This window comes from Gymnoscopelus braueri, assembly GCF_963280865.1.
Source record: "Gymnoscopelus braueri genome assembly, chromosome: 14".
In the NCBI taxonomy this organism is placed as follows: domain Eukaryota; kingdom Metazoa; phylum Chordata; class Actinopteri; order Myctophiformes; family Myctophidae; genus Gymnoscopelus; species Gymnoscopelus braueri.
Genome location: NC_137619.1, coordinates 25,349,965 through 25,366,330, shown reverse-complemented (window position 1 = coordinate 25,366,330; position 16,366 = coordinate 25,349,965). Strand labels below are relative to the sequence as shown.

Here is a 16,366-nt window from a genome sequence, read left to right as displayed (position 1 = left end):
TATTTTTACTTTACTGGAGTATTTCCAAATTTCAATACTTTTACTTCTACTCCACTACATCTCAGAGGCAAATATTGTACTTTTACTCCTACTCCACTACATCTCAGAGGCAAATATTGTACTTTTGTTACTACTTACTTTGTAGATTTTGAATATTATTGCAAAACTTACATGAACCACTTTAGCCCTATATCGGCTATTTGAAAATAGCCGATCTAAAGCTCATAATGCATCGCGATGCGATGTGTTGTGAGCTGAAATGGGGCGATGAAATGTACTTGTTTTACTCAAGTATATTCTGAATACCAGACTTGTACTTGTGACAGAGTATTTATGCATTGTGGTCTTGATGATGCACTGCTGACTGCCCTCTCTGGTTCATTGTGGGCCCTCCATGATGGACTTCATAAACATTAACAATGTGGAAAATTTGCAATGGATTTTGCCACATTAGTTGTACCACAATATACATTTTATAATAAATGTCTAATATTCAATGTATAGCCTGAACAGATACATACTGTAATAATCAAAAATGTATGCAAAAGCATTATAGCATTAAAAACCTATCAATGTATTATGCAATACATATATTACATAATAATACCAATAACCAACAAACCAACCGACCAACTGAATGGTTTATAATAGTTGTGTGGTCACATCACATCTAAAAGTATATTGATAAGACAAATCACATACAGTAGGCAAATACGTAAATGAATTACCAAAGTCATTATACCCAGACAGTTTCACTAGCTACAGTGTATATGTTCTGAAATTCTAAGTGAAGTAAGAACCATTGATGGCCACATGCAGAAAGTAGGCCTCTGATTATTATTATTATAACAATTTTTTTATTATTATTATACACACACGACTTTGTTTGCCCCGGGTGAGGGGAATAAAAGGACAGAGAGGGAGATAGCTTATGCTGATTGGTCAAGTCAAGTGCCGTATCTTCCCAAGGGGTTATACAGCAGCTGACCAATCAGCTTAAGGCAAGCTAAAGCCATATCATCTCTAGCCATATCATCTACAGCAGCTGAATAATCATTGGTTGATTGATTGAATACTTTATTAACAGTTTGCAAAGACAAGCACAGGGAAGTACAGTTCAACAAGGAGTCTGTCAGGAACAAAGGTCTGTTAAGAGGACTTTAAACATCGAAAGCACTATGGCTTGTTTCCATTGGGGTCCTAAGGGGTCCTTTAAATCAGACAGTGAAGCTAATGTCACTGCTTAACCACTAACAACCTAGCCTGGTAAACCCTCCCTACGGAAATCTCAATTCCATTTGATTCTAGGAGTGAGTCTGGCATGAACCGCCTCTCTGCAATATTGGCTGTGTATGCCAAACGGCCGCGCCTATCAGCGTCGTCGCTCATTGTTCTGTGATTGACAGCTTACGTTGGCCAATCAGGTGGCGAGTTCGAGTGAGCCCAAAACACGAACGGCAGCCATCTTTTTCTTGTGCGGCCAATTCTCCGCTATTTTTTTACTTCAAAAAGCTCTCTAACTTCTATTTTGAGGCACGGAATTTACTTATAAGATATCGTTTGGATAGAATTTAGTTGTTTAACTTCATATATGTGGTCAATTAATCATGACAAAGCCTATTTTAAAAAAAAAATTTAGAGAACCGGTAGGGGCGGGCAGTGACACCATTGTACCCGAAAAAGGCAACCCATTTTGGGTATGGCTGTCTCAAAAGTCCCGTCGCGTCACATTAAGACTGGTGAACTGCTGATTGGCTGAAGGGGAAAAATTATCATTGGCTGAAGGGGTTGTCAGTCAACGGTATTACTCCCGCCCAACTCCAGCACAGCCAATATTGCAGACAGGCGGATCAGGCCAGACTCACTCCTAGAATCAAATGGAATTGAGATTTCCGGAGGGAGGGTTTACCAGGCTACTAACAACCTGGCGTCCCTATCTTAGGCATGTCATTATAGGCGAAAGTTACAAAAGAATAATAATAAATGTAATAATAATAATAATAATAATAAAATACAAAATGTCAAAATGTTCAAAAATATACAATATACAAAATAGTAGAGTGGCTATTTTCGCTATTCGTCGTACAACGGGCTGAAAAACTCAGCCACCAAGCAGTTTGCTATGGATGATGTGGTCAAATTCACTGCTGAGGAGACAATAGACTTTATCCAGGTTGAAAGGAACGAAAACCCAGAGAGAAACAGCGACCTTCGACGAGTCACAGACACTAGCTGTGTACCAACAAAGGTGAGGCACGCTAGTATAGTCTGTCCCTTTAAAGTTGTACAATGCAGAATCCCAAATAACGATTTTTAGCAACCTCTGCTGGTCACTACCGTCACTGCATACAATTTCCGTAATCCTCGATTACCCAGAATTCCATTCGTTTTCACCGGAAGCCGGAAGCGTTTCAAAAAGCGATCTTTTAATTGTTTTATACTATCTACGGATCGTTTCTCTTAGCCAGTGGAGCATTAGTTACCATGAGCTGTGCTTTCTTTTTCTGTTCTTTTTCGATCTTCCAATCCTACATTCTCTTAACATCAGCGTGAGGTTCCTTTTTGCTATTACCGCGGTAGTTCCTGGCCAAACAGGAAACCGTTGCGGTAGTTCCTGGGGACGTCGGCCACGACGTCATGACGTTGGCCAGGAACGTCATTTTCCCGGGAAAGTCCCCCCCTTCACCGTTCAATAGAAAATATATAAATAAAAGGCTTCCGGGGGTGAAATTCATGGAGTGGGTGTTGTGAAACTTTTGCCACTGACAAAAGATATACAATTTAACTTTAGTTTTGTTGAAAACGTTACCTAGTATTACTTTAACTAATACTGTCAGGGAATCCCAGCGGGGCTATACCATTTCATTCACTGGGGGAGTTCCTTGTTGACAGTAGTGTTAATCTATTAACTTAGTGTTGATCAAATGCTATTTTGACATTGTCTCTGTGATATATAAGGCTATAATGCTCACCTTGTAGCGACCCAGCTGGACAGTAAGAGGGTGGAGACTTGACTGATGAGTTTTAATGATTTTATTTCGGTACTCAACGTAGAAACTATAAGGGAAGCATAAAATACACAACATAAATCAATCAATACATCAAATAGCACCATAATACATTTGCATTTCCCATAGCTACATCACTTAAACAATAGCTTACACATTAGAAATGATAAACCTCAGACAATAAAATACTAGGTTCAACAATAAGATCAGAAATCAACCGTGAACAATACAAGTTTAACAAACAATAAAAATGACAGTCACCTTGTTACCCTTCCAGCTAGGTGCTAATTTTGCTTGAATGTGGCATGTCCATCAGTTCCAACTGAAAACACAAAACCCATTAAAACCATATTTCAACCAAACCCTGCATTGTAGATCGGCAGTAAATGATCAAGTAAACTCACAATGTCCTTCATATTAGTCCGTCCTTCCTTGACCATCCTTCCAGGTCCTTCAGTCCGTCCTTCCTTGACCATCCTTCCAGGTCCTTTAAACAAACATATTCTGTGCAGTCCTTGATGCTCCTCTACCACCAAGGCAGCTTTATGCTACTCTGCTGCAGCCCCATGCTGGGCAGCAACACAGGTGAACTTGATTTCTTCTAATCAGTGCCAATTCATCTGTGGCAGTTTGGGCAGGAAACACGTCAAAATAGAAGTCTCAGAGACCTTACTTTGGGCAGGATGCCCTTCAAAATAAAAGTTTAAGGGAAACATTAGTGAACATGGAAAACCCCCCCTTCGGGTCCAGTACACACCTGGGTACTGTATGTGTCATTGCCCTCCCTTATATCCAACCTCAGGCAGGTCTGCCCTCTGCTGGATAATTTGGGGAAAGGTGATAATGTGTGACACACACACACACACACACACAGGGGCGGCCTTAATGATCTGGGGGCCCGTTTCAAGAGCTCATATGGGGGCCCCATATGCACTTCCACCATGGACAGACAGCTAAAACAACTCACTCACATGATTCACTTGAGCTGAGCCCTGATTCAATCAGATCCACATCCTCTTCTTGCATGAAATTCTTGGACGTCGGCCAGCCAGAGGCGGGCCCCGGACTGGGATTCGAGTCAAAAAGTATTGAAAAAAAAAAAATTGTGGGGTTTCAATTGAAACGGGTGAAACATAGGAAAGGCCGCCACTGCACACACACACACACACACACACACACACACACACACACACACACACACACACACACACACACATACGCACGCACACGCACGCACACGCACACGCACACTCACACACACACATACACACGCACGCACACACGCACGCACACACGCACACAAACACACACAAACACACACACACACACACACACACACACACACACACCATTACGCAGAGCGGAAGCATTATTTGGTGTCAGCCCCATTTCCAAACTTAGGACTAAGTTCCGTGAGACTGGTGAAGTCAAAGACAGTACGCAAAGTTGCTGTCCCAGGAAGACAACGCCCCAAGAAGACCAGTTCCTCACCCTTGCTTCACTGAGGAACCATAGGCTTTCTTCCAGAGATTTACAGGCAAGATTTGCACAACGGTACCACAGACAGATCTCTGTCAAAGTTGCAGGACCCATGCCCAGGTGCCAGTCACACACCTGTGACTGGCACACACCTTTGTAAGTGTTTTTACAGTGTTGTCTCCATGGGTTTTTATTTACGACACACACAAGGCTGAGGTTTACGTGTCACGCCTAGTACATTTTGAAAGTGCAGCTTGCTTCCTGGTGAAAGGCCTGCCCCCTAGTAGAGCTCCTATTCACGTGTTCTGGGAGTTTGATGACAGATATTCAATGCATTGAAAATCTGTCTTGAGATATTACTCGGCAACTGACTCTGACAGCCATTCAAAGCCATGTCAATCTCTTGGGCTGGCCCCGCTTGGTGCAGCCAAAACATTCTCGAGAGTCTTTTGTTCACCTGATATGGAGGTTCAGTAGCCTACAACTCTGTAATTATTAATTTAATTGATACTGTATACATTTAAACTGCCTCTTCACTTGACATGGGTATATGAAGTTTTTCAAATGATGGAAAGGAGCCAAGGGGAGGTACATTATAGCCTAAATTTAGGCAGAATATCAAATATGGCAATAATGGCATGTGCATTTTTCACATGATACAATGTTTAACATGGCTTTACATCTATATTTATTTTCTTGGCCTAACACAGCATTTACCATACAGTGGTGCTGTCGACTGACATTACAGTCACGCTATGAAAATCTGTGTGAGGCGCTGATGGCTGAGAGGTTAAGACACATACCACATATAGGCTCTAATGTCACGAGTTTGATTACAGAGCCCGACGACCTTTGCTGCATGTCACTCCCCGTCTCTCTCCATGTTTCTGGTCTATCCGAATAGAGGCAGAAAACCCCCCAAAATATCAAAAAAAGAAAATCAGTGTGGTTGCCTTGGGGAACTGCATGCAGTCATAGCGCCACTCTTCTGGCACCCTTTACACGCACAAGGCAGGCCTGAGACCTGCCAACTATATATAGGTTCCGTTTATATCCACATAGTAACCTATTTATGGCCAGCAGAACTTTTGCCAGGCCAGCTGAGACCACCATTGTCCATAAAAAAATATTCTAAATCAACCTGCCTGCAAAGGTTAAAAAAACAGAACTAGAACAAATCGCTGCTTAGCACCTGCCTACTGAATCTATTTGAAGCTTTTGTGCCAGTGTGTGAAAGCCCTGGTTGTTTGATCAAAATGATATATGATGTCTATGCTTTACTCAAAGATAATATTGAATATGTTATAACAAAATCCAGTTTGTGAATACAAACTTGACTGATGTTTACAACATAGGATATTCTTACGCATAATGTCCACAACACTGCAATGTTGTATTTAATGAAAATAGTTAGCTAAATAAGACAGCACTGAATTATTGTGTAATGAGAGTAATCATTTATTACTGATTTCGGGTGTTGATTGTTATGATTGTCAATTCAGGAGTATGGGCAGCCTGATGGGCTGATCTAGGTTCAGGTGAGCAGGTTTGAGGCAATGATGTGGATCATCATGTTGGCACGAAAGTGTTCTCACTCGGTTCTTCCAAGACACGAAAGGAACTCCCATAGGGCAGTTTAAGCGGTACCAGTGTGACTGAGGACATATTCCGCTGTGGGAAATGTAGTTGTTATACCAATTCCCACCCATGTAGTCCCTGCCACAGGCCCACTGCAAACCCCTACAGTTGGTCATGTGGGAGGGTGTAGCAATCACCAGTTGCCAGACGCTCCTTTTCACCTGACACTGAGGAGTTTAACTGGGATGACGTAATGCTTGAAGAACATGCTATTCCTTTCCCTGATGAACAGGCACCCTGAACAACCTGTAGGAGTTGTCTAGTACAGCGACAGAGATAGATAGCTCCCCCTAGCTCGCACAAACACAGCCAATAACTCCACAGCGTTTTTGATGCAGAGCAGTGAATGTGGGCTGGGTAATTGCTTTGTTGACAGGATTAATGGAAAAACGCACAAACAGAACATCCCTGTGATGGGGTGACATTTGCTGACCTCCTTCTAAGTATTGGGGTGTCTTAGCCAGGGATGACTGAACATTTCAAGGGAAGATTCAAAGCTTCTTTAGACCTGTAATCAAAACAGAGATGCCATACCTCTTAAAGATGTTTTTTGAACTAGTAAGACTACTGAGTTAACCAGGGTTACTTGGCTCTGTACTTTTCCCTTCAATCTCTTTGCTGAAAATATCTGCAAGCTCAAAATGTGAGCTTGTAGAGTTTTCGTCGAATGTTCCCCCCAGATTAGGGATGCTAGGGTTCAAGAGGTTAAAAGGGTTAGGCCTTGTTGCAACTTCATTACTACTATACTTGTGTTTGTATAGACAATGGTTCAAATGTTACTACAATGGTAGCTACTGTTCACCAAAACACAAATTATGTTGCCTGGAATACGGAATATGCATGCCATCATTCCAGCATCTTTGTAACAACAAGATAATCATACTGTATCTGTAATAAATTCTCAAAATACATGTGCAATATAATCCAAGTCTCAGGTATCCAATATTATGATCAGTGTGTTCCAAAGACATTTTCACAAAATTATTGGTCAATAAAACATTTCTGAAATATCTTCTCATGCACTTGATCCGGCTTATCTGTGGCATTGAAGACCCGCTTCTGGCTCGTGCATTGGCCGCCCAGGAGTCCTGCTCAATCAGTAACAATAATTATAGTCTCTTATAATGCATTTTTTCACCAGGCCATGACTAATATTCTGTCAATGTGTCAATGTATGATCTGATTATCATATCTCTGCTGTCGGGCAGAAACCAGCTATCTCCAAAAAAAGAAAAATCAGAAAATGACTAAAACAAAACAAAAAGTGGAGTTAGGAGGTTTTGTTCATCATTGATAAGAACAGCTAAATGGACCTCCAACTCCAAGCTCACAATGAGGTTGGCGGTCAAAAGGGGGTGGAGCCTGGAGTCAGCAAAGCCAGCTAACTCCACCCCCCTTTGGTGGAGTTAGCTGGTTTAGCAGAAAGTCTGAGGGTCCAATGGAGTTAGCTGGTTTTGTCAGGAGTGCTTTTTAATACTTTTCATTGGTTCAATATTTTTTTAATCAACACACAGACGTAAAGGGTGTTCAATAGCACTGATTTATGGAAAAAAATGCAAAAGTGGGAACATTTTGTTAGCTGGTTTCTGCCCGACAGCAACGATATTAAAAACCTAGACTGTCTGTTTTTTTGCGATAGATTTTTTTCTTTCTTTTTGAAAGATTTGTTTAAAAACCAAAGCTACAATCTATAACTTTCATGTCCTACCCGAGATTCAAACAAGGGTCTCGGTGCAAAGTGCTGACACAATTCCACCACTGAGTAAATAGAGCACGCCTGCTTACTCACTGGAGTTCAGAAATTTGACCTAAGGGTAGTGCCACTTGTCAACCAATAGTGGTCCAACCCAACCACAGGAGAAAGATTTCTGGGGAGTCCAGTTGGGTAAGTTATATTGTATTAACATACTCTACCGTACAGAATGGACAGAATTACGTTTTATACACAAAATAATTATGGATTGCAGCTTTAAATCTGTTACTATATAAATAACAAAACTGTGGTGATTGGAGGTGGTCTACCTGCTCTTTTATAAAGAAATGTGCAGCCTGGTCGCCAAAGAAAAAGAAAATGTTGGCACTATAGGTTTCCGCAAATCACAATATACATAGAATGTGGACATTTTTCAACCCCTAAAAATGTTGAGACCCCCTTCCATGTTGTTTGACGGCAGCATTATGGCCAGGTCATCCACGTAACCGCGTTTTCTGGATGTTGTTTCCAGAAGGTCATAGCTGTACAATAGATGTTAAACATCAACGGAGAGAGGACAGACCCCTGTGGAATCCCGTTTCTCAGTCTTCTAAGCCTGCTTCGCTGGCCATCACTGGTATGTAGCATAAAGCTGTGGTTTGACAGCATCTCCATGATGAAGTTCAGCACATGCCGATTTGGCATTGTCCTCAGTAGCTTCAGGCGGAGTGTGCCAGACGGTGTCATATGTGGCTGTGACGTCCACTAGAACTACTCCAGCTTTCTCTTTGGCCTGGAAACTGTCTTCAATGTCTTGCGTGTAACCTGAACACCGTCCTGTCAATACTCTGCCTAGGTCACAAACTATAATCATGGCGCCCTCATGGTGACGTCACGTGCAAAGGAACGATAGAAAACTGAATGGTTGGAATTGGGTATGGGCCACAACCCCAATGAAGGGTTGTGGCCCGTACCTAAATCCACTTCGCTGAATAGAGAGACAGGAAACTTAGGGCAGAGAAAGGGAAGTGTACAACACAGGTCTCGGGCCTGAATTGAACTGGAGACGTTGCTAACAGTTGATGCACTAACTAGGTGACTACTAGCACTCCCTAATAGAAACTTGTATCTTAAATGGTAGCTGCCCATATCCTATAATATTCCTACATTTGACCTTGTCCATCATGTTGCAAGGGTCCTTATAGAATGGATCTGAAAATGTGAGAATCTAGTACCGCCCCCGCCACCCTCTGTCTTTCTGTACCTCAAACACTCCCCAGACTCCTTTGAGGCTATCTGAGACTGAGATTCCCCTTCCAACTCTACCCAGTCCGCCGCTACTAAAGATAGGCCTCTGAACCATCTGCAAGAATAATTTTGCTCTCTTAAATATCCCCATCAGCACTTTATGCTAGCCAACAGAGATTTCTCCCCTGCCTTAACTGCCCCCTCCCCACCACCACCACCGCCACTGACTCAAACTCCAAACCTCACCCCCTCCTCCCCTCACCGTGGCCGTTCCCCCCACCCACCGTTACCCCCTACCCACCCCCCCTCTCCCCACCCTGTGGAATATCTGCCATCCAAGCAAAGGGTGAGTTTTGCACTCCCTGGGATCTGGGTCCAGCCATAGGGTCAGAGGCATCGTGGGATTTGTAATACTTTGATCGAGATCACAAACCTTTAGCCTCAGGTCTCCGATTCTGTATTTGGTATTTATACCATTTCTCTCACCAGGATTACACCAAAAACCCGGTGAGTGGATCTGCAACCCATCAGTGTGTCTCAGTTATTTTACTAACCATCATACCGCTTGGAATCTAACCAAAAGGCTGGCTGCTACAGCCTAATGTTATTGGGGAAAGGTAATAATGTGTTACAGCCTTTGAACATACAGTATTGTGATCTGCTTGGTAAAAACTGTGCAACTGCTCTTGGGAATTACAAGTTATGGAAGAGGATCTGAAAGAGTTGATGACTCAGTGAAGCAAGTTGTTAATTTATTAATTTTGTGGACTATAAAGTATTTTTGATGCTGTCAACCAGTGCAGCAAAATAGTGCTAGAAGCTCCTTTGCTCCTTTGAGAGTTCCTCAGTAAGTCTTAAAATGACCAGAGGAATGGGAGAATGTGCTGACCACTCCCCGAGCAGCTAAGATTTTATAAGGAGTTACCAAACCCTGGCTTGAAATCTGGGGGGGCAGCTTGTGATTATTTTAGGAAGATGAAAACGCACCATCATTCTAACATGAACCAACCCAAATCCTAACTGAAGGTTTGAGAGAGATTCAGAAATTCCACCGATTTTTTGTCAACTGCGTGCGTTGTGTCCTTATGAGTTGTGTCAAGCCCATCTGATAGGCCTCTGGTGCTAAAATGTCTTGGCTGAAAATGGCATTTAAAAATAGCTGCAGTGGATTGAGTTACAGTCAGTAGATGTGATGTGATGTTTTGCCAATTGACAGGGCCTTTAAGATACTGTACTCCTTCGAGCTGAAGGCTCTAATGGTCCTTTGGGTAGATAGTGTGATATAAACAGGTGAGGTAAAGTAAGGATCCCCAACCTCAACCAGTAAACATCGGCATGCAGATTCATTATTATAATCATTATAGATAGGTTTGTGTTTTGCCCATGACAGGTCCATGACCTGTCTTTTTCTGCAATACATAGCTTTAAGCTTTGAATTCATACAGTTAGATGCTTGAGGTAGCTGCCCACCACAGCCATTTTGTTGTTGTTCAGTGAGCTGTTACGTAGACGTGAACCATTGGGGGTACCTTGCCCGAGTTAACAGTCATCATTGAAGGAGGAAGGAATCCAAAACTTTTAAAGTCTGTTCAGTGGTCAGCATAGAATGATCAGAATGATACCCAACTGTATTTATGATTCAAAAGCCTGAATGTTAAAGTTGTTGAATGGTGTTGTGCTGTTGTGTTTACATGCACTCAGTGTGTGTACAGTATCTGATGTCTCAGAGCCAAACTCAAGTGTATAGTGTGGGCTATATGTTTCTGTCAGCCCAGACATCTGTTTGGCTGGAGAATGTGGGGAATCTGAGGGCACTGACATATGCCTTGAACTTGAAAAATGAGCAGGAGTGGGGTGGGGGGGGGGGGGGTGGGCGGGCGATGCTGTCTGCCTGATCATGGCCCTCTAGGTTTGTGTTCTGTAGTTGCAATTCAAGGTTTGTTGATGGAAGTGGTTATGTTGGATGGGTAACACTTTGGTGGAAAGGTAGAATGTTTCAACAATCACACATTAATTTCCAATTGGTGAAGTTGAATTACAAACTAGAAATAGAAATAGAATGGAAATAGAAAGAATTGTCCAGATGCCAATGTTTTCATTCACTCAATAATTCGAGGCAACAACTTCATACTTAACTCAATAGTTGGCATGAACTGAAGATACATGTTATCACCTCTTTTTGATCGTATTTTAACATTTGAACTTTTTTTTTTTTTTCAAAGCAGTGCCAAAAACTCAGGGAATTGTTACGGTGTCACAATCTCATCTCATATGTTTTTTCTAGATTAGGATAATAGAATCCCAGAATACAGGTTTGAAGGTACGCAGGTTTGAAGTTACGCAGGTATGCAGTCAAATGTGATTACTGTTTTAGGGTGCATTTTCAAATTAACATGGATGAACTGTGGGATTTATTTTTGTGGTTTTTATCTATCCAGGTCACAAACACTGCCGACTATCAACTTTTCAACAATATTCTATTTTTCTCCTTCTCTCTAGAGATGCCTCTGGGAACACCTGCACCACCAAACAAGAGGAAAAAGCCCAACAAAATCGTTACTGACCTATCACATATATGTCAGGATGGTAAGGCTTAGGTACTTACCTCTTAAACACATGAGTACTAATATTAGAATAATATTCTACAACTACATGTCTGCAAACAAGTAAAAATAGCATAATAGATCATTTGTGTGTTTAAGTAAACTAGAGAGACAAGTTAATGAGCATGCACTGTGGCCTGTGGGTGTCAAAAACAATAATGAAAAAGGTGACAAAAGGCACATCCTGTTCTGTTGGGCTGGGTGCTGGATCAAAAACTCAACATGAAATAACAATAAAAAATTTGCATAACAGAATGCTGCTCTCATCGTGGTTTTTTTTCTTTATTGGTGGTAACGTTTCGAGCCGGGAGGCTCAAAGGTCTGAGGAAGAGCCTCCCGGAAACAAGAAATATCCTGAAGCATGCATCTTAAGTAACAGTAATTGCCTGTAATATAACCTGGCAACCAGGATAATGGTTATGTACCTTCACTGTATACACTGCTTGTTCACTAGCTAAATTAAAATTATATATTTATGTCTGTCCTTTGAATTGAAATGTGGTAATATCATGTAATATCATGATATCTGATTACTGTTTCAAATAACCTTTGTTTATTATTGCGTAAGACAAATGTAATAATTTCCTGTTCCCTAGAAGAAGAGCCAGAGGAGTTGGACCTGGGAATCAAGGTCAGGACTCCCAAAGACATCATGCTGGAAGAGCTGTCCCTCGATAAGAACCGTGGTTCAAAGATGTTTAGGATGAGACAAATCAGGGTGGAGAAGTTCATCTATGAGAACAACCCAGACCTTTTCAGCAGTGAGTCTATGGTAAGACTTGACTTGAAGGAAAATCATATTTATGAAAGAACCCTTCCTCAAAAGCCATGGAAAAACAATATCAGGGTTCCAGAAATGTATGCAGTGAGTGAGTCTGAAGAGAAATTATATTGTGGTAGGAATCTTGCAGATCCAATCCAGTGAATCACTAATTGTCCTTTTTGTGCAATCTTTTCAATGTCAGTGTATTTGATGTGTTTGACACAGCTGTGTTTGGGTCTCCAAATTGGACACAAAACCATAAAGAATATCAAGCATAGTAATTGTTATTATGTGAAAAACATGACGTTCATGTTTCAAAAGAAAAGGATAGTGTGTAAATTAACCTTTAATATCAAGTGCTGTTAAATTGTGTTACTCACTGTATTTCCCTCCGGCATACCTGGACAGCAGTTCCCCTGTTCTGATGACTGTTTGTTTCAGGAGAACTTCCAGAAGTTTGTGCCCAGTCTTGGAGGTGAGATGATGGACGTCGGGGGACACCTTCTGCTGGGTACACATGGTGGAGCTGGAGGAGGGGCTCCTGCGGTCCCACCAAAGCCTGGAAGTAAAGGAGCAGGCGCTGGGTTGGCCGGAGGGGCAGGAGGGCTAGGAGGGGCAGGAGGGCTAGGAGGGGCAGGAGGGGCAGGTGGGGCAGGTGGTGTAGCAGGTAGCGGAGGTCCTGGTGGGCATGCTGGAACTGGAGCTGGAGGCGATGAGTGGACTCCACTTAAAGGTCAGTTAGTGTTTACTTTGGCAGGAACTGTACTGTGTAATTTCAAGTCATGTTAGAAGAGGCATAGTGTTCTGTCGTCTGGTCAACTTGCAATCAAGCCTCACATATTTCATTCAAAATATAGCAACCATGCATTTGAATAGGCTTGAGAATGGAGAGATCACTCCGAAAATACACTCTAATAACTGTAATCAATCTTGGATTTAACTGACCATTTCCAACCCTGTCCACTGTCATCTTTGAAATGGTTCTATTCTGTTGTGCTCTATAAGCCATGATATTGCCCAGGTCCCAGTGATATTGGACAGTTAATCTACAAACATAGGCAGCTGTCTCCCTAAACTGGCATTCAGAGCATCAAGATTTGACTTTATAATGTCATGAGATGAAACTTTTTGGAGTTGATCCGTTGACATTGAATATCTCATGGGCTCATAGATTATTATTGTTATACAGTATGACATCCAAATGAAATGTATTTGAAAGTAGGGCTTACAGCTCTGAATCTGTAAAATTACCATGTACACAGTAAAATCCTCATTGTTTACATTTGGTTACATTTTTACACTCTCAGAGTTAGATTAAGAGGATTTTTACTGTGTACTAGTCTGCCATAGTGTCCTACGAATGGGTCCATTATTCACTGTCAACGCAGAAGCTATAGGATTTGTCTCGATGTCATCATCACTGCAGTCTTGCCTTAAAACTCAGCTATAAAATATTACAGAAACAACATTGTAGTATGTGAAGTTTGTGTTAGGGTGAAGTTTCCATTTATTCGGTCCATAGATGTATGTCTGTATAGAATTGACTTCCTTCCTGCTTATTATTATGAACATTGATGGGATGATGCACAGGTGGTGGAGGGACGGAGATTCATGTGAAGATGTACATGTCTCCCTGGGAGAAGGCCATGAAGGGTGATGAGGCTCTGACAGCTACTCTGAAAACTGCAATGGGTGTCCCCGATGCTAAAGAGGAGCTGGTCAAGTTCAAAAGTTTCAACAGGTATTTACTTCCACTTGGTCTTATGACAGTGTCACACAAAAACAGTCTTGTAGATCTGCTATTTTCACCATTTCTGAACTTTTTTGAAAGTATTTGAAATAAATAAAATATGAATATTTAAAAAACTTTTGAAATGTTTTGAAATGTTTAGATATAAAAGAAATTGCCTAAAATGACATGCTCAAAATAGGGACTCCAGGTTGAAAGTGTTTATTACTGTCCATTACTCTGTTAGGACTGCCATGCCTTTTGGAGGCTACGAGAAAGCCAACCAGCTCCTGAAATTCCAGCTGCCAGACATCGAGGCAAGCAAAGTAGAGCCTGAGCCAACGATGTACCAGAGCGAAGTTCGCTGTCGGCCTTCCTTCAACCGCACTCCTATTGGCTGGGTGGGAAACAACGAGCACAGCAGCAGCATCCACATGGAGGCGGACGGCGTGCCCTTCGATGGAGAGACCGACGAGCTGTGATGACCGCACATAACGATTAATTTATGCGCCATACTCAATCCTTTGGCGAGCAACAGGTCTTATGACGAAGTATAGGCTGTGATACATGCACACAATCATATTATGCAAACACACACACACACACACACACACACACACACACACACACACACACACACACACACACACACACACACACACACACACACACACACACACACACACACACACACACACACACACAATAGAAGAGCTTACAGTTCAGTCAGATAACTATAGGCTGCTGCTGAGATAAAGCTATCAATGTGGATGACAGACTGTGCATGAAACAAACCCCCCAATTGTCCCCAATGTTTGGTTAAGCAAGAAAATAAGATATTAATGAGGTGAGATGGAGGTAAAACATGTTTCTTTGTTACGTAAGTTCAAATACTGTTGTCCTTGGTTAGGAGTTGTGAATTTTGTCAAGGAAAGAAAGAAATGAGTATGAGAGATTTAGGCTGTGTCGTTTTTTTTGTCTGCATGCAGTCTTGATGACAGCTCCTTAATAGCTTTTACTCTGTAGCGCACAACTGTTATTTATCAATGCCTTTTTTGTTGTTGTCAAGGCCTTTTGACCCTGGTGACCGTTGCACCCTTTTGACTGTGACTGTGCATCCCTCTTCAGGATGCCTATTATGACCTTTTGGTGCCAATTACTCAGTTGCAGAATGACAGGCAATGTTTTCAATTCAACTGAAACTCTACTGACTGGTACATTAGTCCACTGTATCGCCCAGTTCTTCCACAATAAACAATTTCAAATAGTTGTATTCCTTGTAGAATTAATCATATGGCTGACTGTAGAACTCCCTGTGTGTGTGTGTGTGTGTGTGTGTGTGTGTGTGTGTGTGTGTGTGTGTGTGTGTGTGTGTGTGTGCGTGTGCGTGTGCGTGTGTGCGCGTGCATGCTTGCGTGTGTGTGTGTCACGATAAATTATATGTTACAACATACGTTACATGTTACAAAATGTAACAAAGAATGTATTGTATGACGTCAAAGAAAGTTGAGGACATCATCCTCTTATAGAAGGGCATTAACTGCAACCAGAGCATGTGTGTTAAACAAATAACTATAATAATTTCCATAAAGTATATCTATCTGTGTTAGGCCTACCAGAGCCCTGTTAGTCAGCAGGTGAAGCTGTGTAATAATGATAATAATAATACTAATAATAATAATAATAATAATAATAATAATAATAATAATAATAATTATTATTATTATTATTATTATTAATGTTTACATAACTTTACATAAACATTGACACATGAAGATGTGAACAGAATCATCATCTACTGTATGCTTTATTGGTTGCAGTCAATGGTGATAGTCAGAGCAGAGCCATATAAGGAGAAGGCTGTGGTGATAGTGATCCATCCAATATCCAATATTTTGCTTCACATATTGTGCTAGCCTTGGATTAAGACGATCGTATATGTATTTTATCGATTTTTGACATTTTGCATATCTATAATTGTCTTGGGCTTAACCCCCCAATTGTCACTGGACCTCCGCCCGTAAAGTCCGTGTTTGTGTGTACAAATACAAAATATAAGGTGCTTACCCAGTAGCCACAGATGTTAACTCGGCATTCGGAATCTTTGTGCACTGCATTGATCACTATTTTTAAATAAAGAAGTGTTTTAATCCCGTCTGTGCATGAACGCCATTTTATTTCCACGTTTACATCCTGTTTACATTG

At 41.5% G+C, this 16,366-nt stretch overlaps 1 protein-coding gene across 1 annotated transcript; it reads left to right on the top strand.

The window, feature by feature from the left end:
• Positions 1-9,378: 9,378 nt before the first annotated feature.
• On the top strand, positions 9,379-15,431 carry myoz1a (myozenin 1a). Its single transcript, XM_080448739.1, has 6 exons — positions 9,379-9,573; positions 11,566-11,652; positions 12,266-12,441; positions 12,874-13,165; positions 14,023-14,173; positions 14,409-15,431. Exons 2-6 carry the CDS (start codon positions 11,568-11,570, stop codon positions 14,641-14,643), a joined length of 939 nt encoding a protein of 312 aa, XP_080304865.1. The 5' UTR covers positions 9,379-9,573; positions 11,566-11,567; the 3' UTR covers positions 14,644-15,431.
• The last annotated feature ends 935 nt before the right edge of the window (positions 15,432-16,366 follow it).

Coding starts and splice junctions, on each gene's coding strand:
- myoz1a (XM_080448739.1), top strand. CDS start 11,568: ATGCCTCTGGGAACACCTGCACCACCAAACAAGAGGAAAAAGCCCAAC. Junction 11,653..12,265: donor ATCACATATATGTCAGGATG/GTAAGGCTTAGG, acceptor CCTGTTCCCTAG/AAGAAGAGCCAGAGGAGTTG. Junction 12,442..12,873: donor TTTTCAGCAGTGAGTCTATG/GTAAGACTTGAC, acceptor TGTTTGTTTCAG/GAGAACTTCCAGAAGTTTGT.